At 36.1% G+C, this 19,900-nt stretch overlaps 1 protein-coding gene across 1 annotated transcript in view; it reads left to right on the top strand.

Moving 5' to 3' along the window:
• SH3GL2 (SH3 domain containing GRB2 like 2, endophilin A1) overlaps positions 1-19,075 on the top strand; it is an 89,034-nt gene extending 69,959 nt beyond the window's left edge. The window contains exons 3-9 of the mRNA XM_031608077.2: positions 843-915; positions 6,438-6,581; positions 8,969-9,102; positions 10,056-10,214; positions 12,065-12,168; positions 15,173-15,306; positions 17,595-19,075. Of these exons, the coding sequence (XP_031463937.1) occupies positions 843-915; positions 6,438-6,581; positions 8,969-9,102; positions 10,056-10,214; positions 12,065-12,168; positions 15,173-15,306; positions 17,595-17,794 (948 nt within the window). The 3' untranslated portion in view covers positions 17,795-19,075. The remainder of the gene's footprint in view (positions 1-842; positions 916-6,437; positions 6,582-8,968; positions 9,103-10,055; positions 10,215-12,064; positions 12,169-15,172; positions 15,307-17,594) is intronic.
• The last annotated feature ends 825 nt before the right edge of the window (positions 19,076-19,900 follow it).

Raw genomic sequence — 19,900 nt, 5'->3', positions numbered from 1 at the left:
TTTCTTAAATACGGAGTACAGAATAGATTATGGTGAGCCCCAGATCTGTCAAAACAGCATTTGTTTCTTTGAGGGCTAATTCTGAGAGTGTAGTTGTACATTTCCCTACAAGCAACTATAAGCTGATGCCACCTACTTAAGAAATCAAGAATTCCTTTTACATAGAAGAAAGTAATGATATGCAGTTCTATATAGTTGTCCTTATTTAAGTTCCTAAATATAAAATAAATCTTCATGGAGTGATTCAGTGGAAATAAACTGTTGATGCCTTCTAGCTGCTAATGTTCTTGAAATTGGATGCTGAGGGATACCTTGTCTCTCCTATCCCTTTTTTACCAGAACTCCCTCTGAAAGAGGTGGACAGCTCATTTTCTCTTTAGTGGTTGGTTTTGATTTACATCTGTTTGTTTTCCATTAGTTTGCCACCAATTAAGGAACCACGGATTAATAATTCTTTAGATGGTTTTCAGTGATCTTTCTATCAAAAAGATTTCCTTATTGTGGACATTTTCCGGGATAATGAAAAACATCAGTGTAGCACAATGAATTGGGTCAAATTCCTGATAGATCATCTCAAGATACACTGTGGTAATAGTTTCACTTAAAGAGTGGTTCTGCTACAAGCAAAAATGGCAGGCTTGTATTTTGGTAGTTTTTCAAGCATTATCACCATTCTGAAACGAGGGCTGGATTTGCTCCACCGTTGTTCACAGGGACACAAAATTAAAATGATGAGAACAGTTAAAAAAATTCAAAAGAGAATTCAAAGAGAAGAGACAAAAGCATCTTCCTCTTGTCTGACATCTCTTTTCATGTTTATTGTTTAACTCTCTGTCCTTTAGAAAGTGGATGTTACCAGCAGGGCAGTTATGGAAATAATGGCGAAGACAATAGAGTATCTTCAACCCAATCCAGGTAATACAATTTTACAACCTCTCAGTACTTGGAGCACTTTTTGAAAATACGCTTTTTCTCAGCATTGCATAGTCTGACAGATCTCATCCTTACTGGTAGAGCTGAAGTTAATGACAAATCAGTGAAGTTTCTTGGGTTGAAAAGATAAAAGTGAGTATTGGCTTCTGTTTTAGGTTGCCAGGGAATGGAAGCTCACTTTAGGAGATTTATTTTCTTGTTGTATTATTACTTTAGGTAAGGACACAATATATGCTTAGACACGGAGTGTGTTTATGTGCCAGCCATCAGTATGTTATCAATGTGAGGGTGGGGTCTCCCTGAGATGGGATATGGCTGCCTTCACGAGGAAGGCAGAGCAGGGCCTCAGTCAGGATCTGTCCCGTGATGCGCATCAAGGCACCAGCCCTGTGTATCTCCCTGGGAATGGAAACAGGACTAGGCTGGGGATCAGGATCTGCACAGACTTTTCAGTTCCTGGGAAGAACGATAGAGTTCTGAAAGAGATTCTCTGGTTCCTGCAGGGCACAAGAAGTAACACGCTTCACATGGTCTCCTAGCAATTTCCCATCCTCATTAGAGTTGATACAAAAGGGGGGTTACAAAAGAGTTTTTTGTGGTGAATTGGTAAAAAAGGAGGTGTCTGCAGTCCAAATCAGAGATCACTAACTTGAACCTTTGAAATAGAAATAAATAAATGGTTTCTATGGGGAGAAGAAAGAATGGTTTTTTGAATGGGCTGATGGAGAGCTGCATGCTGCCGTCTTGCAAGAGGATTGTCACAAACAGGATGACCTGGAGCTGCTATAGTCACTAGTAAATAGTAAATTCAAGAACATATAGACGTGATTGGTCTAGGAATGTAAAGGGTTTGTGTCAGTGCCTGCTTCACTAACAGAATCAATGGAGTTATGCAACTGAAAGATTAGTCTGAAAGCAAAACTAGGCCATATACCTATTATTAGTATAATATAATACTAATATATAATATAATATAATATAATATAATATAATATAATATAATATAATATAATACTAATATAATACTAATAATAATTAGTACCTTGAAGGTACAGACAAAAATTCAGTCAGTATTTCTTAATAGCTGGAAACAAATTCAAACTACTGTGAGATATTTTATCATAGTGGGGTAGGTTGAAGAACTGTCGCTGGTACAGCTTACTTTGTGATATTTATGTGTTAGATTGCAGAGGAAAGGAGTACAGTATGATGATGCTGTCAGTGGGTTGAAAAAAGAAGGAAGAATATTTATGAGAACTATTAAAAAGAAAATAATGATGACTAAAACAGTTTCTGTATCAACAGATGGAATACTGTTTATGACTCAAGTCCACAGCTTCATTGCTCATCATCAACAAGCTCTCTGCAGGAAAAGCAGTAGGATTGACAAGCATTATGGAGTTAGTGATAAAATTGTTAACTACTGTCAAGCTGCTGTTGTGCAACATCGTATAGACTGAGTAATAAACTTTGGCTGTTTTGTGCTTCTCATCCTGATACATCTGAGTGATCATGATTTATGTGAATCACAAAAGAGGCTCACGACAACAGTGGAGAGCAAAATCTTTGGAAGTATCTCAGAGTGTGATTTCAGGCACCAGAGGCTGTAGAGTATGTGAGTAACATCAGAAAATTAAAATTCTAACAAGCAGGAGGAAGATTTATGTTTTTGCATATCAAATGAGATCATGTTCATTCCACGTCTGTATAAAGGTGGCAGATAGAATAAGAGGAATGAGGGAATGCCTCTTTCTGCTCTCACCTGATCTGAGATTGGTTTATGCCAGCTGCAAGATTGCAGAAGAGCTCCCTGTAGCAATAGGAATTACACAGAAAAATGACATTCTTATTCAATAAAAGAAAAAAAAAAAAGGATCTTTAAAAATTTTCTGTACAGCTATGTTACTATTTACTAAAATGTTATTTGGGACACCTGTGTTTCCTGTTTGCTTTCTCATTTTAATAAAGAATAGAAACATTACATTGGAGAATGGGGTGGAAATGAGTGAGAAAAATAATGCAATACTTAACAGATGATTTTATTTAGAAGTTTACCCGTTTCTCGTAGGATGAAGAGGGTTTGGGGTATGGCACACACTTCTTGAGAAGTAGAATATACCCTGAAAAGAGCCGTATGCTTCGTTAATAAAATACAGCCCTGTAAGAGATCAGTTGTTTTCATGGTATTTTGAGGGATCAACACTGGAGGCCTGCAGCATGGCCCAACTTCACTAAACATTTAATGGGCTGATCCTCGAAGAAGGAAAGAAAAAAGAAAAAAGAAAAAAGAAAAGAAAAGAAAAGAAAAGAAAAGAAAAGAAAAGAAAAGAAAAGAAAAGAAAAGAAAAGAAAAGAAAAGAAAAGAAAAGAAAAGAAAAGAAAAGAAAAGAAAAGAAAAGAAAAGAAAAGAAAAGAAAAGAAAAGAAAAGAAAAGAAAAGGGAGAGGAGAGGAGAGGAGAGGAGAGGAGAGGAGAGGAGAGGAGAGGAGAGGAGAGGAGAGGAGAGGAGAGGAGAGGAGAGGAGAGGAGAGGAGAGGAGAGGAGAGGAGAGGAGAGGAGAGGAGAGGAGAGGAGAGGAGAGGAGAGGAGAGGAGAGGAGAGGAGAGGAGAGGAGAGAAGAGAAGAGAAGAGAAGAGAAGAGAAGAGAAGAGAAGAGAAGAGAAGAGAAGAGAAGAGAAGAGAAGAGAAGAGAAGAGAAGAGAAGAGAAGAGAAGAGAAGAGAAGAGAAGAGAAGAGAAGAGAAGAGAAGAGAGAAAGGAAAAGAAAGGAAAAGGAGTGAGGAAAAGAAAATAACTATTTTAATGAAAGCGAATTTATTTAAAGGGATATTGGGCTAAAGTTATTGTGAATGATAAAATTAGCATTGTAGACTTCCCAATTATAAAAAAAATAGAAGGCTATCTAAAAGTGGCTAAAATTGAACACAATGAAGTCTCAACAGGAAAATCATAGAATCATAGAATCATAGAATTACTCAGGTTGGAAGGGACCTCAAGGATCATCAAGTCCAACCGCAGCCTAACCATAGTACCCTAACTCTAACAACTCTTTGCTAAATCATATCTCCGAGCACCACATCCAAACAGCTCTTAAACACATCCAGGCACGGTGACTCAACTACCTCCCTGGGGAGCCTATTCCAATGTTTAACCACCCTTTCTGTAAAGAAGTGTTTCCTAACACTTGTGTTTCCTTAAGAGGTCACCCAATGTCACAAAATTTTCTTTTAGAAGAAGAAACCAGTTCTGTCCTAGCACACATGCTGGTTTGTTCTTTCCATGTAGATGTACATTGCTGTAACTTGAAAGAAAAAAATTTAGACATTGAGAGTATAAAGAATTAAAATAAAGAATTCTTATGTTTTACAGTAGGTCAGTTAACACTTGATATTAAGTGAAATCAATAATGACACCAGGAATGTCAGTGCAAAGGAGAGGGAGTGCAGTTGGGAAGAGAATCAAGCCATTTCCATATGTTGTTTTGTAAATCTCTGCCTGTCCTCACTCAGGCTAAGACATAAATTAGAAAAGAAAGTATATGGCACTAGCACAGGAAAGGAATAGAACTGAAATGTGTCAGAATGGAATTTTTAGATCAACTGAGCAGTGACTTGTCTCAGCTCCCATGGATGCTAATGGAATCAACTTTAAAAGAGGAGAAATGAGGGCCCAGTGGACATATTCTAAGATTTCCTAGTAAAACTAGATTATTTGGGACTCCAATTAAGTTAAGTGTAGAAACCAGATTTGATACTAATGATTAAATGAATCATTGAAATATGATTTTTTCATGCTTACCTTTCTCTTCCCCTATCCTTATTGTTTTTATTAGTTTTTGTTTGTTTGTTTTGTTGTTGGCTTTTTTTTTTTTTTGTCTGCTTAATTCTTTCCTGTACCTTTCTCTTTCTGCTCTTCGTAGCCAGTCTGGGACATAGCCACATCTTTTTTTTTTAACATTTCCTCTCATGTTTTTGCTTTCATTTCTGAAAATATTCACATTTGTTCCTGTTTTATTTCACCGTAATGCATCCATTCCTCCATTTCCATTTCCCAGCCTACTGATTTTGTTTATGCCAAAGCTTCTTTTGTGTTTCTGTATTTCTCCATTGCCACTATCCTTTCAATGCAATTTCTAATGGCCACACACTTCATTAATATTCAGTTTCTTATAGTGAACAGTCAGTCTGCTAATGGTTGTTTTGCAGTGAGTAGAAACAAAAAGTGTTCTGCATTCAAATGCAGAAAAGCGTGATCTGGTGGCAGTGAAGTGTACTGAGAGAGCTTACAAAAGCACTGTTACTATCTGTTAAAAACATGCCAACCTTTCCTAGCTGTTTCCCAGCCAAAATAAGTACTATGACACTTGTCTGATTTTGCTGGCTCTATGCATTGAACCATGCCTATATCTGTGCATAAATATATACACCACAAAGTGAAATATATTCAGCAGCAAGAACTATCTCTTAATAAACACTCTTCAACAATAAATTAAAAGCAATACACTTGCTGACTGAGCCCTGCTAATGGTTTGCTTTGTTGCAGAAATGTGCACAAGGCCAAGTTTTGAACAATTGCACTAGCTATTTAACATTTTGTCAATAGAAATACTAACTTATAAGAGCTGCTGCCAAAGTCATATCTTTTCAATGAGGAAGGTAGAGGCATTCATAGGTACCCTTCTGTACTAAATACAATAGTGTAGGTAGGAAAACACTCTCAGTCAGCTGGCAAAAATTGTAGTAAAATCAATTTATTTCAATGTCTGCAGGCTGTTCACCTTCTGTAGCTGCAGAAAAGCATATCTTCAGGCAAATTATTTATTTTTGCTCTCTTCTTGTTTTTTGTAGTTGATGATTATGTGCTTTCTTCTGATCTGTAGTTGTGAATATCTGAAATAAACTAAAGTGCATTCAAAAACGTATTGACATGGGACTTTATCCAACTCCTCATTCATATCTAGGGACAGAGTTTTTATTTCATACTCTACCGAGGAAAAACTGTGAAAAATGAACACCAGGGGCATTGAAAGTTTATTCTTGAGTGTGCCTAGTTTGGACTTGAGAGGAAGATTGGCTCAATCTAGTACCTGTCTGCTAGGCAGAGATTTCAAGATTAAGCATTTTGGGGCAGCTTAAAAATTCTTCTTTCTGAGTTGTAACACATCAAACATACTATCTTGGCAGTGTTCCTTGGCGTTCTTCTGTCTGTCGTTTCAAGGGAGGCTTTGATTTAAAGACAAGGACTGAGCCTCTTCTCTGGACTACTAGCAAAAGAAAAAGTCAGTGATTGACAATATTTTGTTTCCTTTCTCCGGAGATTATTCCTGAAAATCAATGCTCAATCCCAAATTTGGTTAATGTCTTTCAAACACACTATAGGAAGCTTAAATAAATTTAGAGTGCAGGTACATCAAGAGTTACATACACAGTAACGTTTCAGGTGAACTGGAGCATTTCTGTCTGTGGACTCAAAATATTGTGTAACCTCTGTCACTTTCCTGTTTCAGCTTCCAGAGCTAAACTCAGTATGATCAACACTATGTCAAAAATTCGAGGCCAGGAAAAGGGACCAGGTTACCCTCAGGCTGAAGCCTTGCTGGCAGATGCAATGCTGAAATTTGGCCGAGAACTTGGAGAAGAATGCAACTTTGGTAATTTGATTACTTCTCTTTCCATTACACCAAAATAAAAATGATAACAAAATTTAATGTAATTTTCATCATCATTGAAGTCTTATAGTTTTATAAAGGAAGAAATTATGCAAGAAACTCATGTTCAGCTCCATTAGAGTTTTCCTTTGAGGTTGGTCTAGGTCTGTTGGCATTATATGGATCCAGTATTTTCTGTGGATTTGGACTAGAGATGTTTTCTCACAGATGAAAATCAAATTGTTTCCACTTAGAACCACATCGATACAGGCTTTAGGCTTTGCTGTAGATTATGCTACAGGGACTATATTGTGATGGAAGATGTGTGTGTTCAGAAATGGTATTACTATCTGTGAATGACAAGGGCTGCTCTGAAAATAATGCTTCCTATTTTGTTATGTTGGCCCACAACATTAGAGGTGGATGTTGGTGGTAGGGCAGTAGAAGTTGAACCTTCCCACTAGTATTCCATGTTGTTGCCATGTGACAGATGGCAGCAAAGAGGCATTCTGACAAAATGATGTCTGACATGGAAGTGCATCTCAAGCAGTGGTGTGAAATTGAGTTTCTCCATGTGGAAAAAATGGCACCCACTGACATTCCTTGATGTTGAATGTTTGTGGAGACCAAATAGTGGATGTGAGCACAGTTAGGCAGTGGATGGTGTGTTTCAGCAGTGGCAACAGCAATGTGAAAGACAACCATGTTCCAAATAGCAGGTGCTTGTGTATTGCTGGCAAAAAAGCATAGCTAATGGTGGTGCCTATTTTGAAAAATAATGTTTTGTAGCTGAGAATTTTCTCTATCAAATAGTGTTGTTATCTATTGTAGTTTTCATGAAAATAAATAGGAGGCATTACTTTCAGTGTGACCTATGTTTTTTGTCCTCAGACAAAAAAATTATAACTCATGTTATTGTCTTCATTACAGGCAAAGAATTAAGGCTAATAGATTTTTTTTTTTTTTTTTTTTTTTTAAGACATTGTTAAAAACTTTAATTCCTTGTATTTTGGCCTTTTTTTTTCCTGGCCATCTTAAATGTATTAAGGCACTAGTTACCAATTCTGCTTTATCTGTAAAGCCCTTCCCCTTACTCAAGTTTCAAATGATTTTACAGCTACCTGAGTGAGACTTGTTATACCAAGATTTTATATTATGTTCATCCACAGTAGGGGTCTAATTAGAAGAGTAACATTTGCAGCAGGTTTCTTTATCTCTCTGTCATAATTGTTCAGGCTTCTATCTTGCTATTTTTATCTATCAACACTCAGAACATTCAAATAGAATTCATAAAATTCTATTTCCTATTTGAATCTTCATAGTATATTGTTTCTGGCTTAAGGACATCTGCAATAGAAAAGGCACTACCTTGCTTGTTGACTAGGAGCTGACTATCTTGGCTGATGTAGGCTTATTTGTATTAAAGATTACTTAATTGGTTTTTTTGTTTGTTTGTTTTTTAATTGCTTGCCTCTTGCTAATTTTCAAATACATTCTTAAAGGGAAAATGGAACACTAATGGAATTTAGTTTGTGCATATTGCTCTACATTCCCCGTTGATTACATTAGCACGCAGCAGAATAGATATAGGAATTATTTTTACGTTCTTAACCAATCACAGCTATTGCAACTGTTTGTCACTCTTCATCCAGATTTGGCAGACTCTTTAGTTTTACTGTGCATCCCTGGCATTCATCCCCTGCTTGGGAAACAAACCTCTTCCTGATTCCTTGCATTTTTAAGTTTTCAGACCCTTAGTATTCTTTGAAAGTAAACTTTCTTCCACCAACTTACATCTCAAATCATGAGAGTATTTTTTAGCTTCTTGTTTTTATTTTCATTCAGAAGAGATAAACTAGAACAATAACTTTTGTGGACCTCAGACAGCTAATTCTTACTGACTTTTATTAACTTTTCTAAGTGTATGAACTTGAGAGTTTCATTGAATGAATTCTTTGCCAAATAAAAAGAAAACAGTGGTTAGCTACTTCTACATTTGAAATTGACAACGTTTTAACTGATACAAATAGGAAAATTTTGTCTTGCATAAATACTATTTTTATATGAAATCTAATGTTGAGACCATTCTGGAGCAAATAAAGATGATTATTTTCCAATGCTTCCTTCAGCACAGAAACGAATGAATGCACAAAGAGAAGTGTGAGGAGGCAGACTGTATGCAACGTGAATTCTCAAGTTCAGTTGTGTCACAAAGCATAAGTTCTGGGGGCTGTGCAAGCGTGAAATACTTGTTACCCTTTCACATGGTGCATCATACTCTGTTTCTTTCCTAAAATTGAAGGTGAAAATGGAATGCTGACTGAATCCATGAGTCAGTTATGTGCATTGGAACCAAGTTATTTTAAGATAAAGTGGAAATCTTTTTTCAGGACCAGCGCTTGCAGATGTGGGAGAAGCAATGAAGGAGCTGTCTGAGGTCAAAGATTCTTTAGACATGGAAGTTAAACAAAACTTCATCGACCCACTTCAGAATCTCCATGACAAAGATCTGAGAGAAATACAGGTATTGTCATCATTGTGGCATTTTCATAATGCCAACCTTACGGAATGTATATATATACAAGTATATTTACTCTGTGTGTATATATACATAATCTGTTAGTTGTGTACTTTAAAAAGAACTCTTAGATTCACAAATGATCTGACTTAGTCTCTTTTATTTTGAATATTACTTTTCAGGCTGTTTCTCTGTTCAGAGTCGGAAAGATCAAAATTATAACTTTTTTTGAGATTAGCATCATCAAACCTCGGTAGGCATTAACTCAGTATGGTAATTGTACCATCTATGTACATTCTGTACCATCTGTGCAGAAAGATCACTGATGCTTTCATATGGTTAAATATACAAGGAACAAAGATGTCCTAGGCAGTCTGATACAATTTACAAAACTGATAAAGTAATCATAATAGATGACAAATTGATTTTTCTGAGGAAAAGTAAAGACCTTAAGTATTGTGACTAGAAACATTACCTTTTGGCCAGTGCGCAGGGCAACTGCAAAACGGAATGACAAGAGTGATCTGTCAATTACTAAACCTGAAAATTTTCAATACAAGATAGCATTAAGATACTTTGATGATCTGATGGAAGTAATTAAAAGTGTATTCTGTGTTGCTTTGCTCACGAAAAGTGTTTCACAAGCCAAAGAGAGTTAAATGTTAGAAACTCTCATATCTCTAGTACAAGTATCAATAGTATTTATTCATTGTATGTGGCCTGTTTTAGTGCTGAATATCTTTAATATTTGGACAGCCGTGCATCTTAAAAGAGATGTAAGACCACCTAATTGCACTACTTTTCCTGTCTCAGAAAGGGATGACATATAGAAAACAGCACATATTTGTAAATGTACATGGTGTATCAGTTACATTACAGAGAGCCATTGTAGAGAAAAGCAAGAGGAGTTGGGAAACACTCTTTATTCTTATTTATTCTTTTGCGTTTTTGGTTTTCAGCATCACCTAAAGAAAATGGAGGGTCGACGTCTGGATTTTGATTACAAGAAGAAAAGGCAGGGCAAGCTCCCTGATGAAGAGCTTCGCCAAGCTCTAGAAAAATTTGATGAATCAAAAGAAATTGCTGAGTCAAGCATGTTCAACCTTCTGGAGATGGATGTGAGATGCCCCTTGTTTATGCTCTGAGCTAAGTGAAAGATGCTGGTTCAGCAGTGAAGGCGATCTAAAGGAGTCTAAAACTTTTGAATCTGTGATGCCATAGATTCCTATAACTTTAAAATGAGAAAGTACTTCCTACTTCATTACACTCAGTGAGAGGCTCAGAAGCCATATTAACATACAGTATGCACATGTGAGACTGATTTAATAGGTATTTGATAGATAAGTGATAAAGAACATAAATCCTCTATAACACCATTGTGCTTCCTAACTGAACAGTATTAGTTAGAAAGACAAAATATCTTCCTTCTTAGAACGACATAAATGCAAATCATGATTTTTACTTGGCTGTGGTTGTGGAGTTTAATCTGAGGCTTTTGCTCAAGTCTACATGCTGCTGAGAGACTGGTAAAGATCAGATATGATAAATGCACAACCTTCATGATCTCTGCCATAACCATATGCAGTAGGAAATAGGAAAGCCATAGTTAATATGACTGCTGAAACCTGACTATGAAGCCTATTTTTTTTGCTTAGAGACTGGTTTAGGATTTTGCATCTATTAGGTTTTTAAATTCTTTGTCAGTAATGTAACTGTAAAATTAAACTAGAAGATAAATCTACCTCTTCTGGAGGAAAAAAAAACACCAAAACAACTATACGTTATAGCTGAAGTTGTTTAAGTAAATGACTGGATTTATGATAAGTTTAAATTCACACATAACTTAATAGCTCGTTTTTGTTACCTCAGTGCTCTAAAGAAGACATTAAAAGGATGAACACATTTGCAAAATGAAACCATTCATTGTGTAATGAATTTTTAGTTTTAATGTTTCTATTAAGGGACTACACTATATGATCAGATAGTCCAGGCTTTTGATACACCACTGAGGCATTGTGCATTGTAGAAACTGCTGAGAAATACAAGGAATACTAGAATAGTAGAATCATAGAATGGCTTGGGTTGGAAGAGACCTTAAAAGAGACTATCCAGTTACAAGCCCCATGCCAGGGGCAGAGTTTCCACCCACCAGATCACCCTGCCCAGGACCCCATGCAACCTCCAGTGATGGTGGACCCACAGATTCTCTAGGCAACCTGTTACAATGCCTTACCAGTTCCATAGTGAAAAATTTCTTTCTAGGATCTAATCTAAACCTATTGTCTTTCAGCTTAAAAGTGTTCCCCTTTGTCTAGTCACTATCAAAGCATTAAAAAATCTCTCTGTGTCGTTCTTGGAAGTGCCCTTTACTGGAATTCCACAGTGAGGTTTCCCTTGGGCCTTCTCTTCTCCAGGCTGAACAACCTCAGCTCCTTTGGTCTTTCTTCATTGGAGGGGTGCTCCCCTTACAAGAGTTTTTGCTGATTTGTTCTTTATGAAGTAGAATGTTGTCTGTCTGCACTACAAATAACCTATATCCAAAGGAGCATTGCATCTTCTACAACTCAGAATACAAAAGAAGCATATCTGTGATCCTTGTGGTTTTGTGCCCCTCAAAAACACCTAAGGAGGTTGCAGTGGAGAAGATGTATTATGCTTTAATTTTAGTCTCATTTTGACTTTCTGAGTGAAAATATTTTTGAAATGAAGCAGATCTGTAGGCTGTTGTTTATGCAGATAATCAACAGAGATAATCAACAGAGAAGAGCTTCCATCACCATTCCTGATCAGGTCATAACCAGACATGGTAATGCATAACGGCTAAGATGTAACTATTCTTTAACTACAAGGAGAAATAAAATTTTTAGAGAAAAAAGTAAAGCTGCCTTTGCAGTTTCAGGGTGACATTGTTTTCTATTATTGGTGTGTAATGATGTGACCTAAGATATACTTTCATGTCAATCATCAGATTGAACAAGTGAGCCAGCTTTCTGCTCTTGTACAAGCCCAGCTGGAGTACCACAAGCAGGCCACGCAGATCCTTCAGCGAGTTACTTCTAAGCTGGAAGACAGGTACCACTCTTCTTCTAAATTTATTAAACTGGTTTTTATGTGTTGCAGAGGCAGAAAATCTATGAATAGAATACAAAAGCTTGGTTTTTTGGAATGTGGTAATTGTATGGTTTTGAAAAGAAAATAATCTCAGTAGGCAACTGCAAATTGAGATTTATGTATTTTGAAGATGCAAATACTTCTAAGTATGACTGAATGGGATCTGAGTTGAAGGCAGAATCTCAGTACACTACGGTTATTAATTGAATTTAATTGAGTATATGTGTTTAGATGTGCTGGATGCTAGTTATACATATAACTTTGTTTTCGTTTCCATTCCTGTGTTAATTCTGAAGTAGTCTTTTCAGAGTTGTTAATGTCTGCTAGAAAAATATTTTACATTCTATTCTACCTGAAGGGGATCTCCCGGTACTATGTAATTGCCACCTTATTAAATAGTCTTCAGCTTTTTTTTTCAATCAAATCACACTTGATATGAGACTTAACTGGGTTTAGCTCTTCCATCCACTTAACTGTGAATGCTAAATTGATGCAGTGTCTTTTAAAACTTCCTATTTTTTTTGTTGTTTGTTTCTATCAATTCATACAATCATAGATTGTATGTCTTTGAGATGAGGAAAGTAACATTTGTTAAAAGTTCACCAATCTCCTACACATTCTTCAAGGAAACATAACATTGATTCCACATGTTTCTGAAGGGCTACTCCTAAAAGCTAGCCATGATTCCCTACCTTCATATACTATATGAAGGCAACACTTTGTTTGCAGATAATTCTTTGCTGTTTTCTGTCACTTCTGTAGATCTAGTTTCTGGTGCTACTGGATCTGCTGGTATTTATTTTCAGAGTATGTAGTCTGTAAACCTCATCCAGTTCTAACGCTTGAAACTTTTTTGAGATCACGAGTTTCTGTTTCTGGCTACAGTTTACAGGCCTGCCTGAGGAGCTAACAGAATGATTTTCTACACTTCCAAATGAAGAACGTAATTCACTTACTGTACAGAAAATGTTAAAAAGTTCTTAGGTGTAGGTTGTTTTGTAGTCCATAAGTCACGGAATGATAATTCCTGTTTTCACAACAGATTTCTCATCCTGTGTCAATTTAGATAATTATTTGTCCTTTTGAAACTTCTGCTAAATGATTTATTACTTGCTTTGGCTTACCTTCAAGGTCCTTGCATCAGATTACTATTATTGATTACCCAGAATAAAATAATAAAAATAATAATATAATAAACCACCCTGCATAAGCGTACTGTGCAATCCTAAATTGTAAATTGTCCACTCCACACCACTGGGCACAAGTTAATGCATTGTGATCTGTTTGTGCCAGGGATTAAGCAGAGATGTCAAGCTGTTATTATTCAAATACCTGTCTTTTCCTGTGGTGGTAAGCAAGCAACCAAAAACAAATGGTTCTTCATTTTTTGGATTCATTTTTTAATTATGGGCCACAAAATAAATAATGCTTTACTTTCAAGGTGAGCAAATCTGACACTGTTCAATCTTACAGACATCTACAGTGCATATTGCTAATTTTGCAGATGATATTAAAAGATGTGAATGCAAGTTGTTCATGCTCTTATCTTCTTGCTATTAAGAGCATCCTGTTTAAAATCGTGCTCAAATAATTTTAAAAGAATATGATATAAACAACAACAAAAACAGCAAACACAAGAAATTTAAAAACACAGTGAATTCAGGAAGGTCATGGAAAGTCTCTTCCTTTTAAATTCTCTTTTTCAACAAGCAGAAGGAAGCTTCAGTTATCAAGACAGAGAATCATGACAGAGCAGCTAGGAAACAGGAACAGTTTCCTTGGAGATATTTCTTTTCTTAAGAAAAAAGCTATGCTAAGCTTTTGGGTAATTATTATTTAGTCAGTAAAAGTATCACCTTCAAGTTCATGAAATATGAAAAATGGTAGTTTCTTAATAGAAGTATTACGAGTAATAAACTGGTTAAATCTTTTTTTTTCAATGCTTTATAGTTTCAAAAAAAGAAAAAAAAAAACTTTTATAAATGAGTGAAATGCAGCAAAGCCTTTTTATTAAAGTTCATTTGTTAACTTCATTGCTTTCTGCTTAGATATGCTGATTTTTTTTAGTTTCTGAAGAAGAAAAGCAGTCTCTAGGACTGACTAATATTGATAGTATTCTGAATGGTGAGGAGACTCTTGTTATCAGGACGAGAACTGGTTAAGATATAAGCAGAATTTTTCAGTAAATAAATCAAAATATTTTATCAACCATAAATCTAGAGCCAGCCTAGAAAAGATTAGAGAAATCAACTTATAGTTTGAATGGGGAGGTCTTGACTCAGCTATTCTTCCCTACATGATATTAGAAACAGATTGGGAAGTTGTTCTGCATGAATTGCTAGAATTCTGTCTAGCCAGGAATCTGAAAAGGCACTCTTTGCTAGAAATTGTAGATTTCTCAATTTGAAGAGTAAACTGAAATGAGTGATGCATAACATTTTTATTCTGAGAGTCAGGAAAACTTGAGTTGTGTGTCTCTATGAAGCAAGTATTCCCAATTACAGGTGAAAAATTCTGTAGCAGAAGTCAATACATTCTCACATAGTCTCCTCATAAAGTGACAAGGATTGGCATTAAACTGCTGAACAGTTAAGGCATAACAGCAATGGCAGCAAAATAATTGGCTTCAGCCAAGCTAAAAATAAGGGTAGAGCTATTCTCTAAGCATTGCTAGATCACATCACAAGGTTTTCTTCATTAGGAGCTCTTGTTATTGTTAAGAGGATCTTGGCCAAAAATGCTAATTCTTAAGGGAAAAGAAAAATGAGTAAATTAATGGCATAGTCATGTCACGTGATAATTTAAACTAATGGGTTAAACAACAATTATTCTAATTGCTAAAACTCGTTTAGACTGGCTGATTGACAAAGATTAACTTTTAGCCTCGGAAATATTGTTTGATGCATCTCATCTGTTTGTTCAAGGAAGTAAACCTTGACATTTGACTAATTTCATGTTTTGACAGAATAAAAGAGGCATCATCTCAGCCCAAAAGAGAATACCAGCCCAAACCTCGTATGAGCCTGGATTTCACAACTGGTGGTGACAATACCCAGCACAATGGAGGAATATCCCATGCCACCACTCCAAAACCAGCAGGTAACAGCAATGAGAACAAAGGAAAAAAGTCCAAATCTAGCTGAATTTTCCTACAGTGCAGATGTTCCTCCTAGAGGGTAGTTCTTCCTTGGTAAGGAAAATGAGAATGGGGATAATGTAGGTGAACTATTTGAATTGTTTGAATTAACTACATTATTCTACTGAAGGACCAAGGCTGGTTGCAAAGCACAGTACAGAATTTTTTGTAAAGCACGCATTTCCTCAGGCAGAAAAACATAGATGGATCATCCACCTTTGGATTAAAAATTGCCTTAGTATTAGAAGTAAAAAGAATTACTGCCATACTAAACTCCTCTTGAAATACAGATCATAGAACAGGCATTTAGAAAACTCAGAGATCAACTGTAGGTTTTCCATAAAATATAGAACTCTGGAACACTGAAAATCTCTACAATCTTATTAAAAATAAAAATTTTTTTAGAACAGGCACATTATGGTACATATAACTTGAAATTAAAAATCACTAAAACCAGAAACAGAGGCAAATGAGGTATGTTATTTGTCCAGTGGTGAACAGCATATACGAGGTGAAACATTTATATCACTGTACATCATTAATATCTTCAAGATGTATTTTATTTCCTATCAGCACGTACTGTGAAAGCCTTATTGTTCTTCACAATAACAGTCTGTTAATACATATTATCATGATGGTTGTCCTCTTCCCAGTCCCTGACCTCAACTATTCCAACTGACCTCATTGACAATTGCTAGCACACTTTGTGTTGACAGATTAAAAGCTTTTCACTAGATCTTTAGTCAGGATTTTCTTCCTTCTCATAGTATCCAGTGTGAATGTTTAAACTTCTCCCAGATATATGCAGCAACCTTATCTTCATTTGGCAACTGGAAGTGGTCTTGTAAGTAGTAATTTTGTGATTATGCAGACAAGGAATGGGAGTTAAACTGGGGATTCCTTGTGCATGAGTGTAGCTTCAGTCTTTTATAGTAAAAATCTCCATGTCACACCCCCACAATTTTCTTCTTCACTTGTGTTTTTGTGGTGTCATGAACACTTCTTTGTGATAAGGCTGTACAAACTGATATTCCTATATCTCTCAGACTTGTGCTTTCCGTTTCAGAAAGCATGATTTAAAATTTTCTTCAGTAGGAGTTCTTTCTTTTCAGGGGCTCATTATTTTTAGAGAAACATCTTCTTTTAAAATTCCTGGATGTAAATTTGTGTTAGTTCATTCAAAGATTTCCTCTTTGCATTAAATCTTGCTCTCTTGACATCTATAGAAATGGAATATTCTTATCTTAAAATAGCTCAGGCATGGATCTTCTACCTACAGGGAGTAGTTGAAATGAATATTTAAAAAGTCTGAATCTGAAATCAATTCATCCTGAAACTGTTGAAACACATATTCATAGAATTGGCATGATTTAGAGGCACATGTCATTTCATTCTGACCAGTGGAAGTGCACAGACTTTCACTATGGAAAATCAGATAGAGGTATAAACTTAAAACATTTTAGCACTGATAAATCCTAAATATTTTGTCTATGAATAATTATGCTTTTGGTAAGCTTAAAGCTATAGAATCTTTTGGGATTGAGAGAAGATGGGAGCACAAGGAGGAAATAAAATTTCTAGATTTCATATAACCAATTAAAATCTAATCTAATAATTATACAATAATATCCATTGGCCATGCAAATTGTTTATGGTTAGATGTTCATGAAATATCGTATTAGAAAGCATTCCATTTCAAACCTGTTCCAAAGCAATTCTGATGGCCATGTAATCATCAGTCGTTTCATGGGAATGGGAAACTTTTCTTTGGAAACCTCATACAAAAATTAATGAGGTCAGGAGCATATAAAGTAGTATACACAATAACTGTACCAGTGAAGATTCCAAATAAAGACACAGTTTTATTTTGCTGTTATTTTAAGATACCCTTTCACTGTTTCCCTGAGACACAGACAAAGCATTTCTGTGCCAGTAAAGCTGGAAATACATTTGGGCTTTTACTTCATTTTTTGTGTTTTGTGAACAGATAAAAATTAGATCCCAAACTGGTAGTACTCGTTCTTTTAAGTGTGGGCTTGAATGTAGTTTAGTTCTTTTAGTATTCTCAACTGCCAAAAGCTGGTAACTATCTTCTAATACAGTTTAGCAGCCCAGATTTAGATGCTGTCAAGGGGCTGTCTCATCACCAAGTGAAATACATTAGAAACAGCAAAATCTATACAAAGTACAAGGTTAAAAAGGTAACTGCTGGAATTTTAAAATGTTATTTCTTTCTGTTTCTTCTCTATAGGTGCTCACATGGATCAGCCATGCTGCCGAGCTCTGTATGACTTCGAACCAGAAAATGAAGGGGAGCTGGGATTTAAAGAGGGTGATATCATTACCCTCACTAACCAGATTGATGAAAACTGGTATGAAGGAATGCTTCATGGCCAGTCAGGTTTCTTCCCCATCAATTATGTCGATATTCTAGTTCCTTTACCCAATTAAGACAGCTGATCCACCACCTCTGTTCCAGATAGTAATGTCAGTACCACTGCTTTCAAAATGCTGCTTCTTACACCTTACAAGTGCAAACTGCAGTGGTTAGAATCGTCAAGTCCCACTGAGCATCTTTGGTTTATGTGTTGTTATACTGCGTAGTGGTGATGCGTGGTATCTTCTGAGCCAACATAGTGTGGGTTAGACCATTTGACCACACTGGCCTGGTGGTAGCCAGAGCACTGCTGAGATGATATTGGGAAGATGATAGCAAGCCAAACAGGTAACTCATGGTGAAGTAGCAGGAAGTGAAGATGGTACTGGGAAGATAATGCCTATCACCACTTATTACTTTTCAGTCTTAGTTCTCTATAAAAAGAGGGAAAAGTTCTTGCCATTCCATCTTTCCCTTCCTAGTGATACAGTTCACACGAGTCTAACCATGACTAACGAGAATTGTATCTTCTGACCAAAATGGCTTGCTCTTCTCACAGAGACGGTATAAATGTAGACTCTCTGGTTTCTCAGAAAGTGAACCACTGTACTTGTGCCCTTCTGGTCTCTGCTCATTTTTGTATTTTTGATTCTTATTAAAAGACCTATTTCCATCTATAGGTAAACTTTGAACCATAATAAGGGGATTCCTATAGTAAAAAGCTTGAACTATGAATTCATGAAACTACATTAATTTGCCCTTCAGAAATTTTGAGCATGCTCAGTAAAATGCCAGTAGAAGGGCAAGATGGGGGATAAAACTGTTATTAGTGTTAACTGTTTCTTGTCAAGTTTTGGCACAAAATCATGCTGCTTAAGCACCAGATAGTCTTTGTAAACTCATTCACTGTGGAGGAAAACCAACCAAATACAATCTTCCCTACTTTTATTTCTGTCTGCCATGTGTTCTTCGAACATCATTTGTGTGTATTCTGCCCTCAATGAGGACTAAATAAAACTTATTTCTTTTTGTGTTGAGCAATTAAAGACATGTGGCTGTATATGCAAAAACACTTCCCCATATGTTTAGTTCACTCTTTTTTTTCCTCCTTACTGCACTTGGTGTGTACAGTGCTGTGCCTAGCTTCTCAACGTTCTTTCAGATGCAAAAGTTCTGTTAGTTTAGTAATACAGAGTTCTATTTATCTAAAACTATAGAGACTCTTTCAAAGGTTTAATGTGCTGCTTTGAACGTGCCACTTCAGTACTGGATGATGTGAAATGATGACAATTCCCTACTGCTTAATATATAAACTGTATAATGGAATATTGATATTTCAAATAAATACTGAGAGAATAACTAGAATAATTTTGTGAATTATTATTTTATTGTTTAAAAATCTCTTGTGCTTAACTTTGGCTAACAAGAATTTTGTTTCAAAAAATGTGCTTCACAAGCCTGACCTGAAAATGTGAAAAAAAGGTATTTTTTTTTATTATTCTATTGCTTCTCTGAGTTGAAACCCATATATGTAAAATGATCTTCATAAATAGGGTAGGCTGAACATCAAGCACATAAAGTTAATGTCATTATGACCAGCTTGCAATCTTGTGGAGACAGGCTACTTCCTATTAAAGTATGCTGGGTTTCAGAAAACACCAAGTAATGCTTAGACTTACTTAACTTGTAATTGTATTTTGAAGGTTTCATATCAGAATTACATAGGGTTTAATTCTTTATTGTACAGATATGATCATGGGTTAGCCTTGGCAAAGAACCAGACACCCACCCAGTGGCTTGCTCTTGGTCCCTTCTCAGTGGGTTTGGGGAGAAAATGGGAAGATAAAGCTTGTGAGCCAAGATAAATACAGGGAGATCATTTACTTGTTACTGTCACTGACAAACTGACTGTATGGGGTTTATGTGTCAAGGTTTTGGTAGCAGGGGGGCTATAAGAGTAGCTTCTGTAAGAAGAGTCTAGAAACTGCCCTATTTTAGATAAGAGCCAGTTCCAGCTGTCTAGAAAACTCACTGCTGGACAGTGAGAGACACTCCTGTGTCTCTGGGAGAGCACTCTCAAGAAATGGAGAAAGTGCTATGCAACAGCAGCAACTTTGTGAAGGATGGGAAACATTTATGGAGCCGTGTTGAAGCAGTGCTTGGATTGCTGCAGCCTGTGG

This window comes from Phasianus colchicus, chromosome Z, assembly GCF_987193195.1.
Source record: "Phasianus colchicus chromosome Z, bPhaCol1.hap1.1, whole genome shotgun sequence".
In the NCBI taxonomy this organism is placed as follows: domain Eukaryota; kingdom Metazoa; phylum Chordata; class Aves; order Galliformes; family Phasianidae; genus Phasianus; species Phasianus colchicus.
The sequence above is the reverse complement of the archived record's forward strand: the minus strand, read 5'-3'. Positions and strand labels throughout refer to the sequence as shown.